This window comes from Cornus florida, unplaced genomic scaffold, assembly GCF_030987335.1.
Source record: "Cornus florida cultivar Cherokee Brave unplaced genomic scaffold, ASM3098733v1 CherokeeBrave_3.0.0_Hap2_Chr08, whole genome shotgun sequence".
NCBI classification, from domain to species: Eukaryota; Viridiplantae; Streptophyta; class Magnoliopsida; order Cornales; family Cornaceae; genus Cornus; species Cornus florida.
The window spans coordinates 36,584,838-36,601,834 of NW_026775578.1; the positions used below are offsets into that span (position 1 = coordinate 36,584,838).

The 16,997-nt window shown below is 34.6% G+C and overlaps 1 protein-coding gene across 1 annotated transcript; it reads left to right on the forward strand.

The window, feature by feature from the left end:
* Positions 1–9,300: 9,300 nt before the first annotated feature.
* LOC132271305 (F-box protein At5g07610-like) lies at positions 9,301–15,616 on the forward strand. Its single transcript, XM_059772645.1, has 2 exons — positions 9,301–11,591; positions 15,325–15,616. Exons 1-2 carry the CDS (start codon positions 10,375–10,377, stop codon positions 15,398–15,400), a joined length of 1,293 nt encoding a protein of 430 aa, XP_059628628.1. The 5' UTR covers positions 9,301–10,374; the 3' UTR covers positions 15,401–15,616.
* The last annotated feature ends 1,381 nt before the right edge of the window (positions 15,617–16,997 follow it).

Genomic DNA, 16,997 nt, shown 5'->3' on the forward strand with positions numbered 1-16,997 from the left:
TAAATAGGGGGTGCTAGAAATAAAAAAGTCAAAGTTCTTTTCTCTCCCTCCCATGGCCGGCCAAGCTTCTCCCATGGTTGCCACCTTCTCTCTCCTCTTTTGAATCTCCTCCCTTTAGTGAAACGCCGTAGTGCCTTAGTATTTAATGTTCGCCTTGGCGAGGCCTTCGATTCCAACCGAATGGAATCCCGTTTTGGCCATTTTTTGAGTTTGGGTTTGAAGCCAAGTTAGGATTTTAGTATGACTTCCTTGGGGTTTAATCCTCACCGTGTTGTCCCTGACAAAACCCCAAAGTATCGTCGGATTCGGAGTAGTTTCATTTTGGTGGCTTTTGAGATTTTCATCTCAAATCGAGGTAGGGGATGTCTTAGGTTTATATTAATGTTATATTGATGATTTTTGAAGCTTATACAACTTGTATGCATGTCTTTGTCCAAGTTTTAGAATTTAATTTAATTATTTTCTATGTTTAAGATTTAATTTTCATGATGGTATATAGCTTAGAATTAAATTGTGACATGCTAATAAATTCGGCCTTGATATGTTTAGTAATATATATTAAATTGGGGGTATTTAAATAAGATTGCAAATTTTATTTAATAATTTTCTGTTATGAAAGTTTAATTCACATGGTTGTAACTTCCATGAAATCAACTTGTAATGTAATATTAAAATAGGCTTTGGTATATTTTTTAACCTATATTAATTTAAGAGTATTTGGATGAGTTTAAAAATTTAGAAATTTTAATTAAAATGATTAATTAAAATTTATTTAATGGTTCCATTGGTTTAATTAAGTTTTTAACTTGATATTGTAGTGACTAGGACTTGTTTACTAGCATATATTAATTTGGAACCATTTGGAGTTGCTTTAGAATCTAGAGATTTAATTATCATAATTTAATTAAATTCTACTTTATTGTTCCAATGACCTAAGTAAGTTTTAAATAGATATATGTAATGACCATGCTATGTTGTTCAGCATATATTAATTAGGGATGATTTGGTTGAGATTTGAAATCTAGAGAAATTAATTAGTTTATTTGATTAATTTCCATTTCTATTGCATTAATGATTTAATCATGTATTTGACGTTGGTTGTATGTTTAAATCATAATTTTGAACTTGTATTAGATTCATGAGTTTGTGTTTTCAATATTGAATGATATTGTTATAACTTTAACGAATCGCACACTGAAGATTCGACATATGATATTATTATAGCGTATAACGAATCACACTCTGAAGATTCGACATTTGTCATGCCATAGTAGTTGTGAACTTAGAGCATGTGTTGTATATTTCCAAAATTTGAATAGTGCATAGTAGATAGCTAATATCTAGTATATACATGTTGATATCTACGTTGTTGCACAATTTGTTGATTTTAGAAACTTGAGACGTCGTTGTATGACTACGGCTATGGCATGGTTCTAGTACGGGGGATTGTCCCCCTATAAGTCTAGTACGCGCATAAGGAGGTTACCCGTGGGCTAATAATCCTAAAGTAACCACGTTGTCGGTCTGATCCAGTGTGATGTCTGAGTATCCACCTTGTTTGATTTCGCATTTTATTTTAAGTTGATAACTAGATGAAGTTGTAACTTGTTGTTCCTTATTTGATTTCCCATTTTAAGTTTAAAGATGTTAACTTTGAGAAATCAAGCTTTATGCGTTGTATTGGAAGTTCCAATGTTGGTTGAATTGCATCGATATTGTGATTTGTGTTTTATTGTTCTAATGTAGCCTAGGACGATTCCTTAAACTCATTTGGAACATAAACGCTAGGTGGCATGAACCATTTTAGTTGATTTCGTATCTTAGATTTTAAGTTAACAATTTTGAGAATCTATATCTTGTTGCATTGTATAATATACTTCTATATTGTTTAATTGCATAAATATTGTAGTTTATGCTAGAAATGCTTTAAAGTAGCTTAGGATGATCCCTGAGTCTCACTTATAACATAGACGTTATGTAGAATGATCCTTTTGAATTGTTTCATGTTAATGTGAAAACTTTGTAAAAAGTTAGGTCTATGCATGCTCATTCCCTAAGAATAACTTGTTTACTCACCCCAAAGTTATCGGGTTGTTTTCAGATACGGATGCCTTGGTTTGGGATGCACAACATCCCTAGGTCGTTTCGATGGATTGAAGTTCTTTTAAGTGCATTCTTGTTCACATGCAAGTGTTGGCATGTTTGATTTTTACTTTTAAAGTTGTAACACATACTTAGGCCAAAATGTCATTTTTGCCTTAAAACTTGTAATGTGTACCTAAACACACTTTTTGATACTTATTTTATGTATATGATATGAGGCCAATGGCCAAATTTCATTTGAAATCCATGTATATTCATAAATGTAGAATTTTGTCTTTAATGAGAAAAGTATGAAAATTAGGGTTTTAAAATGTCATTTTTACACCGAAGTGTGTATTGTGTATGATTATTGTCCTTTGGCATTCATTTACCATATATGAGGTATGACCAAGGGCCAAACACCATTTTGTTTTAGGTTTTTCATTCTAGTTTCATATATTGCAATTTTGGCTAAAATAGGAAAATCCAAGCCTTTAAGGATTCATTTCCAAATTGGTGGTGCAAAGTGTGCATGAGCACATTCACTAGAACTCATTTGATATGTATGAGGTGTGGCCAAGGGCCGAACACCATTTCGTTTTCATTTATTTGCCATGGTGTTATATTTTACCTTTTAGGCAATTTCACACAAAAAATGAGGTTTGAGAGGTCATATTTTGTATTGGGGGTATTTTGAAGGCGTGGGCCATTGGGACGCGTCTTAAATATTTTTTTACATTTGCGTACATGTTCACATCTCACAAAAACCTTAAATTTCAGTTTTGGAACTTTCATAGGGTGATTTATGAATTTTTATGCAAATTTTATGCATTAGAGTTTGACTTAAGCTTTCATCTTGTTTTAGCATGTTATGGATACGTATTTTTGACCATGAAAGGTTTTTAAGCTTGTTTCGGGACATATGGGATGCATGTATAGCATTAGGTTTGGACCAAGTGCCTTCCCCACACATTGTAGCAGCAACTTTTGCTGCTATCTGTTACGTCGGTCGACAGACAAGAACTATCAGCCGGCTGATAGCCTCTCGAGACCAATTCCAGTGAGTTTACTTGTGAAAAGGTCGTTTCGGCCGGCTAATGATTGAGTTTCGGTTGGCTGATCCTTGCCGTCGGTCGGCTGATCCTCCCCGAAGCCTTCATTTTTTAATTTTTCTTGGACAGCTTTCTTACACCAACTTCAGTGGATCATATCTCCTTGATTTTTTTTTATCCAAATTAGGTCATTCTTGAGTCTAAATTCAAGAGCTTGAAGTTAGCTTTCCAATGGTATGAACCACACACCAAAAATACAACCGTAGTGAGAGTTATGATAGTTTTAGTGAGATAGGATCGTGGTATCTCTTAATCGGAGGATGCCATTTTATTCTATCTTCATATCTTTTCCGTCCAAACTCTGAATCAGGTGATTCTTGAGTCTAACTTTGTTCATTTTTCGTTGTCTTTCCAATGATGTGTACGGTGGCACCTATTTCAGTTTGAAATAACCATTTTACCCTTGGTTCATTTCTTATCGGGTTTGAAATCCTTGCTTCAGTTCCGTGGCTTCATAGGGAGTCATTTTGGTGCCTTAGGGATAACGTACATCTCTAGAGGCCATTTTACTTCTTTCGCTTCTGCATTTTGAATCAGTTATTGGGTTATCTTTAGGTTATCACTAACGCACCAGGTTTATAAAACTTGAGCCGTCACAAACATGGTTATAAATTGACTACTGCTTGTTTTATCACAATGCCAGGTTTTTTTTTGCATATAAAACTATACTGTGGTGCTGGGAATATGTTGAAATGACAAAATCTAACTTCACATCCCTCCATCCATCCAAAAATCCTTTTAAGTGTCCCAAAAAATAGTTGTGAATTTAACCTGAGAAAGCCCCACCCATATCTCATTTTATGCTTTAATAACTTCGGTTTGAAGCCAAGGAGACTTTGAGGTTTAATAACCTGGTATTGCGTCATGATTTTTTTCAGAGCCGAGGCTTGTACCCCCATAGTCGATGACATGGTTTGACGTTAGGATTTTTTGTGAACTCGAAGGTTGGACACTCGAGTTTTGATGACCTAGCTTGACGTTAAAATTTTATGCAGACTAAAGGTTTGCATTCTCGAGGTTTGATAACCTAGTTTGATGCCAGGATTTTCTGTGAACTTGAGGGTTATACCCTAACCTGGCTTGACGTCAGGGATGTGACCATCAATCTATAGAAGAAAAATATTTCCTCTGACACTAATATAGATCTGAAACCAACGAGTATTGGAAGTCGGTACGGGATGTTAAATGGATATGTAGAAAATTAGATATTTAAGGTCGAAAAAACCCAACAAAAATTTATGAAATGCCAAGAGCAGTTAAGGTGTGTTTGGAAACACAGTAACTACCTGCAAGCTGAATGTACAAAAACATATTTCAGATCAATATAGAGAGAGGAAAGAAGAAAATTGAAGGAAAAAATGAAAATAGACACAATAGAGTAAGAGATTTGGCAAAGAGGGTGGGAAGAAAGGAGGTCCATCTATCAATGGTTGTTGCCCCTGTGAGTTAAAACTCGTTTCCAACTTAATTTCAGGCTTGCAGCAGTGAGAAAGTAAAATTTACGAATTTTAACAATATCTTCTGGACATATATCTCATTCATGTAAATAAGTCGTATTATAAGCCAGCCATCACTACTGCTTCATTTTTTACACACGTTTTATGGGAATGATCTGACATCCTACTCATTCTCGCGGCTTGGAGAAGATATGTTGTAGCTGAAGGGTAGTTCTCGAGCTAACAATTTAAGCAGCTTTGATTTCCTCTTCCAGTGCATTATTCATCTCTGGAACTAGATACACGAGCATGTATAATAGAGGGGAAAAAATTCAAACGCAAAAACTATGCAAATCATTGTATGAACTAGCTCAGTGATTGATAATTAATACATATGAATCGAGCAATCGTAATGCGCTCACCAGTGTTTAAATCGAGCTCTAGTTTTGCCTTTTTTATTTTTTGTTTGGTTGAATGGAATGAATAGTAGAAATGATGAATGGGGTGATAGGTATAGTATTCCCAAAGCACCATCAATGTTGTGAATCTTTACAAATTCATTACCTTTATCGTAGTTACCGCGCAGTCAACATTCGAACTCACGCTTTGATCAACCTTTAATTAAACTCATGCTCCGCTCCTACCTCCAAGCTCTTCAATGATCCACCCTACGTCACCTAACATGTCAGCATCGGTGTAACGTCAAACACATTTTGTAATGGTGTCAATAGTTGTGCCACGTTACCTAACGCATCAGTTGCCACACAACAGAAATGCCAATAGTACCAAGTCACCTGCCACTTCAGTTGGCAGGTCACCAACCACGTTACTATCAATGCCTACATTAGGGTGAAAACAGTTTTCTCTACTAAATCTTTTTTGAGCCGCTTTTATAATCTCGTCTCCAAACTAAAATTGGTTTCAATCTCACATTGACTTTGAGGGAGCTGTTAGATTATAAAAGTATTATTATATTCTTTAGCTACAAATTAGGGTTTGCACACCTACGCAGTTATCATGTATTCCTCTACCTACATATATGACTTGCTTATCACTCACCTATCCCCAAACCTTCTCCTATATACCGGAGATCTTCATGTAATATTTAAATATTGCAATGCAATACAATATTCATTTATATATTTAAAAATATATTTCTTTTGTGATTTTTTGCTACTGTTGATAAAACTGAATATATGCTGAGCAAATGTTAATTCAATCCAATTTATTTTAATTGTGGTAAGGCCCAGATATACCCTACCAAATTTTATTATTAGTATACAAAAAATATGTTGGCTTTAGAATTTTTTCCAATAATTAAATTTATTGTGAAACAGACTTTATGGGTCTAGAAGCTCGTTTTGAGAGTGTAGGAAACATGCACCTATTAACATAAGTTTTAGATATTTTTACATAAAATATTCAAATCACATTGTAAATTGAATTTTCTTATTAGGGCCCAAAGTTGAGTCCATGCCCATCCATTTATAATATGGCTCATATAGGTGATTAAGGCATAGGCTAAACATTCCAAGTTTCAAGGCAGATAAAGAATACTTGCCTTAGGCCGCATAAGAAGGAACCTCTTTCTTATAATGAGGTGGCCCAATAAAACATCAACATGTGTTAAAGGTTTTTTTTTTTAAAAGAAAAAAAGAAAAAGAAAAAAGAGAGAGATGATTACAGGCTATGAAGCATGGACATGGACACGGGACACGGGTACGATACGACACAGATACAGTGACACGGCAAATTTTAAAAAAATAGGACACGAACACCATAAAATTATATATATATATATATATATATATATATTTATTTATTTATATTTATATATTCAAAATATAATTACTAGAAGCTTGCACATTCATTTTCCTAATAACAAACAGGTATATATAAATACAAAATTGCAAATAAAACAATAACAAATAACATGACCAATTTTAATAATTTTATCTATGTTATAAGAAAAATATGTACTTTCAGTCTTTCACCAAGTCTTATTCATGTAACTTAAACAAAAAAAAAAAAGGTCTTGTTCATGTAGAAAGATAATTGAAGAAGAGGAGAGACTGAGAAAGGAAATGAGAGAAAATAATTTTTTTGTGTAATATTCTGTTGTCTGTAGTTGTTTTTTTATTTTTTCAAAATTTTACTTTTAAACTTTTAAAATTAGTAAATTACATTAGGTATCACATTTATCTTTAAAAAAAAAAATTACAAAATATACCCCGCCGTGTCCTATCTTTAAAAAAAATTACAAAATATGCCCCGCCGTGTCCCCCGCGTGTCCTCCGCGTGTCCACCCCGTGTCCGAACTGTGTCCAATAAAAAATAATTTCTGGACACTTCACAGAAGTGTCGGACACGTGTCCGAGCCTCGGACGCGGGTGTCGGTGTCCGAAAAGTGTCCGACACTGGTACGGGACCCCTTGGAGGAGTGTCCGTACTTCATAGATTACAGGGAATAGAAATTGATCGTTCCTTCTTTCTCTTTCACGCAGCTACATATATATATATATATATATATATATATATATATATATATATATATATATTACTTCTGTGTTTTGAATCTAAAATCAAACAAACAAAATTTAGAGACAATAAAATCTAAATCTACAAGTTATTATTGGTTCCAATATCAAGCTTGTCTTTGAGATTCAAAAAAAGAAACAAAGAAAAAAATAATCAATTACAATTATAAATCTAATAGACAATTAGAGATCATTTAAATACAAGAAAACAATTACAAAACATCTAAATAACCACACACATATACCGAGATTGTCAGAGGAAGTAAAATAGACTATTGATGTTCTAGAGAGAGATTTACCGAGTAAAAATAATTGAGTGACTTGTACAATTTTAAAGATCAAAGAGTTGATTAATAATATATATTTCTACCTGAGAGAAAAAGGAAAGGATCAGTTTCTATTCCTAATAGTCATCATTTTATTTATTTTTTATTTTTTTTTATTTTTTTTTAACTTTAACACATGTTGATGTTTTATTAGGTCACCTCATCATAAGAAGGAGGTTCCTTCTTATGTGGCCTAAAACAAGTATTGTTCTTAAAATTATTATTTTCAGCTTGTATCCATTAGGAAAGAAAATAAAAAAATAAAAAACTGTTGATGCTTGAAATATAATTAAGACATATCAATCAGGGGAAAACCTAGCCCGTATTAATAAAGGAAATTAACCAAATTTAACACAAGAAATTACAATGAAATTTTATCAAAATTTATTTTTTCAGAAGGAGTATGCATAACATGAGAAACGTATATGAGACCCCAAACATATATTATAACATATATTATATATTATAGGGTGAACTACATTAAATCTCCTTTTCTATTTGCATTTTGCAATAAACCTTCCTTTTTCTTCTTTTTTTTTTTGCCAAAAAATTCCCCTTAACTATCCAAGGGGGTGACTTAGCAAACCGATGTTAGCTAAAAGGGAATTGAAATAAAAATTGACTTAAATACCCATTAGGCCTATTTGAATATCTACTTTGTGGGTGCACTTTATTTTTTATTTATTAAATAACCTAAATGACATCATTCATATAAATTAACACTTTTATTTTTTTTTCTTAAAATGTTAGCATTTTACTAGACTATTGAGGAGATAAAAAATAAAGTTTTGAAAGCAAGTCTTTTATTTAATTAAAAAGAATTCTCTTTTGTTTGTAAAAGCATGGGTTAAAGAATTCCATAATAATGTTATGGTGATAGTCAAATTCACATTATTCACTTGGAAGGAATATATTTTTTTTTGAAAAAATACTATTTTGAAATATAAAAATAAAAAAGAAGAAATACATGTAGGCATAAATAATTAAAAAAGGAAAAAAAAAAATAGGTATTATATCTCGTAGTGGTAGAAGATGAATCCTTTTAACAAATCTGTATAAAATAAAAATTAATAAAAACCAAAGAAATGAATTCACAATATAATTCTCAAAATAATAATAATAATAATAATAATAATAATAAATAAATAAATAAATAAAATATAATAATAAATAAAATAAATTAGCAGACAAATATGAAGGAAAACCCAATTTTATATAGGTCTGAAGGCAGGATAGACTGCAAATATAGTATAAATAATATTTAATGGTGCATATAATATATACCATTACATTATACTACATATTATATATAATATTATGATGATAATATCTATATATATATGATAGGTAAATAAAAGAACTTTTGTCTCAAAAAAAAAAAAAAAATACTCAATGTCTAAATAGCTCTCTTTTAATTAACTTTAGTCCGCAAAATCACCCGTTTTTTGATTTTTTTTAAAAAAAATTAATGCAAAACACCGATTAAAAAAAACAAAGGGTAGTTCAAATGTTCAATGCAGCTGACCGTGTATCCTATGTATATTTAGAAAATAGGAACGCTACAACAATGATGCAGCTATTGCATTGGGACTTAAAGGTCCACGCTATATATCGATATCTATCGATTTGGGCCAAGGGCCCAGCAGTAAAACATAACTATCGTTGAACTGACCGACACTTGAACTGACCCATTTACAATAAAAATCCTAGGATAGATTCTTCCGCTACAAATAGATCTTACATATCATTACTCTATATTATATGTATATATAATATGATATAGGTAGTGAGAGATAGGCCGACAGTTTCGGCGGATTGGTTTGACAGTATAAACGTAGCAGTCCACGTAAGCAACTGGACTAACTTGTGGGCTTGATTTGCTTAAAGAGGTGCAGAGATTTTGTTGTGTTAAACTGTCATCAGATTTTTTTTTTCTTTTCCGATCTTGATATTTCAGATCGCAGAGATCGCGCTATCGCTGTTTGCCGCCGACGGAGCCATCACTTGTTGGTTGTTTTTTGTTTGGGGCTTCGCTGTTTAGTGGCCTCGGTTCTCCATTGTTCTCATCTTTGTTGTCATTCGGATCGCCTCAACAATCTCTCTCTCGGAACAAAGTTGTTTGCGCCGAGAGGAACTGAGTCAATTGCCAGTTTTTTTTCACCGACGACTTTCAATTTCCGGTCTCCGAGAAGTCTGCAGAGACTAATAGTGCTGTTTATCCCATCGACGACCCCTCTGCTGCTGTCGCCAGTTGTCGTCGGTTGTGTACTTGCCGTTTGTAACTGTTTTTGTGATCTGTGTCTTCGTTTGGGGCTGATTGCTTGGTCCTTTGCCATCGACTGGTTCTTCTCTATTGCCGAGAGAGAGTTGCAGAGGCTGCCGTGTCCTAGTCGTAGGTGAGCCGCAGTTTGGTGACTGAAATTGTGAAGAAGATGAAGGGTGTTTGGCTACACGCGCATTCTTTTTGCCAGCTAGACGCCACCTAGGATTCTGCCTAGGAAATCGGCCAAACCCATCGGCGTAAATATCATTTTCCATATAATATATATATCTACGCGTATAATCAATGAAAGAACACTGAGCAATCTAGCCGAAACTGTCCGTCTTATTTCCACTGAAGTCCCTCCTCTAAAGGTTCGAAACCCTAATTCATGCAAGGACTCCAATTGAAGACAGTTTTGAATGATCTTCAGATTCGAAGGTAGAAGAGTCGATGGAATCGTAAAGGTACAATCTTTCGAAAAAATATTTAAGGTACAGTACAACTGAGGCTCTAAATGTGTGTGTGTGTATATATATATATATGTGCGTATGTGATGATACTTCATTGTCTCAATTGGAATAAAAAAGAATCGCCTTTTTGTTCCTTATTCGAATAATAATGGACTTCTTTCCCGATGATGTGCTGGTTGAGATACTGTGTCGATTGCCGGAAAAGCCTCTGACTAGGTTCAAATGTGTATGCAAATCATGGGATTATCTGATCTCTGTGTTTTGCTTGCCCAGAGTGTCTCTTCCTCTCTGTGGCCTTTTCTTCCGTACTTATGCTCTCCCACCTCATATGCCCCTTATAACCACACACGCCAGGCGCCCAGTATGGGATGCATTTTTAAAGCATTTGGGGCGCTTTGACAACGAAGAGCTTATTGATTATGTTTCTGTAGAAGACAACAGTGGCATTGATGGTGGTGGTGGAGGAGGATTTGTTGATTCTGAATTTTTGGCTAACTTGTCGTTCCAAAAGACTAATGCAAATGACTTTCTTGATAGTTGCAATGGCTTATTTTTGTTCTTCAATTCCTTTGATTTCCGGTACTATGTGTGCAACCCTGTGATGAAGCAATATGTGCCGATTCCCAAAGCTCGCTGCCATCAGCAGCATCATTGCTATGCAGCATTGGCTTTTAACCCATCCGAGTCCCTTTGCTACAGAGTTGTACGCATTGCAAGATGCAAAATGGAAAATAAACTTGTGTTGGACATATACTGTTCTAATACTGAACAATGGGTTAGACACCGGGTACAAATTGATTCCTGCATTAATGGGCGCTCCTGGATAAGGCATGCTGTTTACTTTCTCGGTGCACTGTACCAGTTATCTTTGTCTAAGCACCTTTTGAGGTTTGATCTCAATGAAGTCGGTGTTCATGCTGTTGAGCTCCCATTGACAGAAAGTGAAAATCGAAATCTAATTGGATGTATTGGGGTGTTGATGGGCCGGCTATGTTATGCGAAGAAAACCCCCACCACGTTGTTCATTTGGTCACTTGAAAGAGACTGTAAGGCCATGGAATGGGCTTTGAAGTATAGGATCAACATGGCTAGTTTAATAAATGATTTGGTGCTTTCTAAAGGGCTTTCTCGTTCTCGGTTTTTGTGGTTTCAGCCCTTTGCTTTTCATCCGACTTCTGATGTTATCTTCTTGAGCATTCCGCTTAGGATCCTGAGTTATGATCTCAAAAGGCAAAGGTTAGAAGAGGTGTACAAACCAAGGGATGGCGTAATAGTAGAAGGGCGATATTATCCAGGCTTTACTTGTTTTCGTCTCCTGGTCTCCCTAAACCATTTGGGCAAGATCCAGTATAGATCAACTCAGCTGTAAGTAGCTTGGATTTCCTTGCTTTTATTATAAATTAATCCCTTCTACTGCCATCTTTGATTTGATCTTATGTTCGATGATATGACTTTCATTTTTATTTGTGTTTTTCACTTTCTTCTCCTAAAGGACTTTCTTAGATTCTTATTACAAGGATTATCTTTTAAAATTTTCTCAGCTATATAATGCCTATAGAAAAAAAAAAAAAATTTATTTCTTCTGCATATTCTTCTTCTTCTCCATCATCAACATCATCTTTATATATACATATTCAATAAGAAACTAAATGGAGAATAGTGTTTGAAGACAGAAACCATACCAAGAAGAGGCACAACTCACCATGATAAGCAAGAAAATCCTGAAATGCTTTTGAATGAGAAATAAAAGCAAAACTCACTAGTCCTCATAATTATGATAGGTACGTTCTTATTAGTAAACATATAATGCTTTTGAATAACAAAAGAAAAACATTAAAGTTGGAGCACAAAAAGATTTCAACATACAACATGTAGTACACCTCTTGTTCCCTTTCTCAGAATCTTTATTTGAACTTTTAATTTTTAGAACAACTTTTCAGTTGGCTCCATTTACTTGCATTCTACTTGTTTCTTTAGATAACATATCTGGAAGCCCTTGTGATTCCTATATTTCTGTTTTCACTAAATCTCTTCAGTAGGATAATGAGGCATTAGTGGAGCCTTATTACATAAGCATATTTTTGTATTGGTCTTTTACTGGTGACTGTGGGCTAGATTGCGACTCTTTGATATCTCAAGTGTGTAATTTATGGTGTGACAAGTCCAAAGATTTTGGAAAATGTTTGTGAGGTTATTAGACTTAGGTTGGCAAGTTTGAGATCAAAACTTGGAGTCTATATTTTTTTGTTTATTTGAGTGTCTAGTTTTTATGTTGGTTATGGTACCTTGTCCAAGCATAGATCTGGAATTTCACATACATCAATTCCAACTTGTATTTTGACACTCACCAACTAAGGTTTATGGATTCACCAATAAGGGTTTCATGTTTTTCATGTTTGATTCATCTAAATCCTTTTTGATATACATTAAAGTGGTTTTGGAAAGTTATAAAAATCAGAGCCCTCTTCCTAAATGGACAGGAGACTTCAATCGATTGAGGTCCATCGAATAATACTGGCCTGCTGGTGTCTATCAATGACCGAGTATGCTAATTCTGAGGTTCCTATTTGAATTGAATTACTCAAAACCCTAGTGTTTTTCAGACTCCATGCTCTATGTAAAGACCCTTAAAGTTCAAAAAATATAAGCACACAATATTGGAGCATTCAGGCATTCCATATTTGATTTCTTTTCTCCTGTGAAAAATTCCATACTGATTGCTTGTGCATTATAGTAATTTTTTATTGTTTGAATTTGTATTTTTGCACATTCATTATACATCTAGGATTGTGAGTGTATCAATTGGTTGTTGAATCATTTATAGCTGTGGTTCAAGCTCTTCAACAACTCTAAAGTTTAAGCACACAAAAAAGGGACGTGACTAGGAATGAGATTAGAAATTCGTGAAGAAGCAAACTGTGTGAGGTGCAGATTTGTTGATGGATCAACGACTGGAAGGATTTGGGGAGATCTTGCGCAAGTTTGAGTGATGAGAGATGGATGAGGCATCCCTAAGGAAGGGAAGGTGACTTCCTCACTTTTTGTTTGGTTAAATGGAAAGGATGGCTGGGGATGTTAGGAAAGGAAGGAGAGTGAAAGGACCAAAAACCTAGTGGGCCATTTTAGCCCAACAGGTGTAAATTGGACCAAACTCGGCCCAATTGTATCCTAGAAGGAAATGGATCCTTAAGCAACAAAGCCCAAAAAGAGGAGTCAGGCCCATCGAGGCCCAATATGGAAGCCAAGCAAATAGCTTAAGATAGAATGTGAACTACTATAAATAGAAGGAGAGAAGCGTAGAAGAGGCAGAGTTGTTTGGAGTGTAAGAAAAACTTTCCAAGAATAGAAGAGAAGATTTCTTGCATCTTCATCTGGCGTCATCTGTGGGAAATCGAAAGGAAGATCCATCGGTTTCCACGTTGAACTATGACTCAGCTTCGATCGGGAACCATGATTGGGGAAAGAAGCTCCCATCAGCAGGATGAGAACGAGGAAATCATGCATGATGAGTTGATGCAAATCATCGAAACTCTACGATGAGAGAACGCTGAGCTCAGATGCAGGATGGAGCAAAGGGAAGCACCACCACCCCCTCGACTGCCAATGGAGGATGAGAGGGTGGAGATGACAAATGTCAACCGGCGGGCGGAAAGAGTGTGGTTTGTCCATAGTGACCCACAACGACCATATAGTTGAAGAGAAGATCAAACACACCTAACTGTAATCCCCTGGCTTGGTTCAGAAGGATCAAAGTGGACACTATCCTATAAAAATTGGGGTTTACTTGCAGTGTAGCAAGTCCTAATTTCATGAGAATGGCATGAAACATTGGGTGGAGAGGAAACCTAAGTACACACAGCTGGGACGTGGTGAATAAGATATCACTGTCGGCAAGGCCCCTTCCAGCACTAGCACTCTCCTCGTATTAGTATAGCTGAGTGGTAACATCGCCGGGAATATTGCAACGTACGCGAAGAGCGTCGAGCTCCATGTTTTAAAAAAAAACACACACACACACACACCACAACGGGGAGAAGAAAAAGCAAAGACTGGGAGGCGCCAAAAAAGAGAGAGAGAGAGAAAGCTTTGGTGGAAAAAGAAGAAAAGTATAAAACTAACCTTGAAGGATTCAACCGCCAGTTTCACCATCATCATTGCTCATTAATTTCGCCCTAAATAATAGAGCGAAATTAGGGGGCATATGAAAGGACCAAAAACCCAGTGAGCCATTTAGCCCAACAGGTCTAAATTGGATCAAACTCGGCCGAATCGTATCCCAAAAGGAAACGCATCCTCAAGCAACGAAGCCAAAAAAGAGGAGTCAGGCCCATCGAGAATCTGGAAGCCAAGCAAATAGCTTAGGTTAGAGTGTAAACTACTATAAATAGAAGGAGAGAAGCGTAGAAGAGGCAGAGTTGTTTGGACTGTAAGAAATACTTTCCAAGAATAGAAGAGAAAATTTCTCGAGTCTTCAGAGAGTTTTTATATTTTTTACCAATATACCCTCATTATTTATGGGAGAATTTCCGTAAGGTTTAACAAGTTATTTAGTAAATCGCATCTGCACAGTTAGGGGGCATCCACACGCGTGTCAGTAACTTCTCCCCCTCAAGCGATGTGGGATGTCACATTTTGGTTGTAAGATGAAAATCTAGTATCATTTTTCTAGTTTGAAGTCTAAAGAAGAAATTCATATCATTGATCATGCCCATCCCAAAAGAATTTCTATTGTAAATGTTAACATATAAGAAAGTGAACTAGATGTGGAAAACAATACCATTTTTTGCCACCATCAGATCGCACTCGGAGAACGTTGTATAACGGAACGAGAAGGGAACACTTGGATTTGAAACATTAGCACCTTAAGTCATAAAAATGATTGCGCACTATTCCATATGGCATAAACGTATGTGCCCAAATATTTAACTTAATTGCTCCATACTCTCCAAATTTGTTTCACACAACGTGGCATGTTGAACAAATATAATCCTGTTCTCACCTTCTGAAAATATATATATATATATATATATATATATATATATATATATATAATCCTGTTCTCTTAGCATCTGACTTCTTGTTTTTTCGTAACTTACAGAACATCTATTTCACAAGACATGAAGATTTTGAGTTTGGAAATGCCATCTGATGAAATACCCAATGAAGGTGCATGACAAATGGAACCCCACATGCTAGGATGATTGTCCTATGAATTTGGTGTATGGGATTTATGTTAAATTATCCTAATTAAAATGCGTAAGGTAAAACTATGTTATAAGATGTGTGTGTTAAATTATGGAACTGAATAATTTTAAAAAATGTAATGTTTATCTTTCATGCTTCAATAATTATGTCTGGAGTGTTATAATAATAATTTTTTATTTTCTCAAGTTACTCTGTTCTAGCTTGTACAAGTAATATTTGGAGCTGTGTGGTTGATCGTCTCTAGCAACAGTGATTAGGTGATTTTTCTATAAAAGATGAAACATTGTACATGAGTGGGTTTCAAAGTACAAGTAGTGGCTTTTCATGTTCTTTCTTTGTTAGCTTGCAATTTACTGAATTTGCTTCTGAATGTTGACATAACGTGTGGAAGAATGCAAGTGCTCTTTAATTCATAGGATTAGATAATTATGTCTGGAGTATTATAATTATTTTTGTTATTTTATTATTAATTTTGAATTGATGTTCAAGGCCTAGCAAGGCCAACAGAATACAAAGGAAATAAAATAAGGAACACTACAGCCACTGAAGAGATCATGATCCTATAATGGACATCCATAGGAGTGAACAGACAGAAGATGGAAGCTCAACGTACAGAATTTACAGTCTACAATTCAGAGTCACTTGTATATGGTCAAACCATGCTGAAATATAGCAATTCAATTATGATTAGTCATGTATATTGCATTCAGCTTGATTATTATGTTTTCCGCAAATTTATCCTTGTATTAAATTATGATTTATTTAAAGAAGGTATTTTTCAAATATGAATGAAATTGGCCAAATAAATTATCTCTTCAATCTAATCTATTACTTGTCATATTACCTATTATATTTAAACTTTTAAAAATCATTGTTAATGATCTTATCCCATATTATTTTTTGCTGCACCGCCGCTAGGTCTTCGATGTAAGACTTTCTCTACTTTTATCACTAATGGGTACGGTATTTAATTTTTTTTTTCTTAAGTGACCTTGTCTATTCTAGTCATTCCATTCATTTAAGAAGTTGTTCTTTTTTCTTTTTTAGGGCCCAACACTCGACTCTATATTGTTGGAGTTATTTCAAATTAATTTTTAGTAATTCTATATTTATGAAGTCTTGGCTTTACTATATATTTACGTAGACAAAGTATTTTACAAACTCTAACTCGAAGAATGTTCACTGATGCAATTAATCAACTATATTAATATCTTATTTATGAGTTAAGTTTAAAGTATATTAATTACTTTATTTAATTATTTCTTCTATATATGCTAGTATAAATAGTATGGCATATAAAGCTTACAACACACACTCTCAAAAACAAAGTAAGAGAGAGTAAGATTTGAAAAAGTATTTTCAAACTATTGACTTTGAGTGTGTCAGTTTCATATTTTTAGTTGATCAGATGGAGATAAATACACAGGTTGATGAAAGAAGTGCAACATTCATGAACAACATACAAATTTGATATTTGGGCTTAGTTGAATTTCGGAGATAGTGCTGCCATTAGGCTTCTGTTGCACGTGGGAGAGACTTCAACTATCTTCAAAAAGCCTTGATACT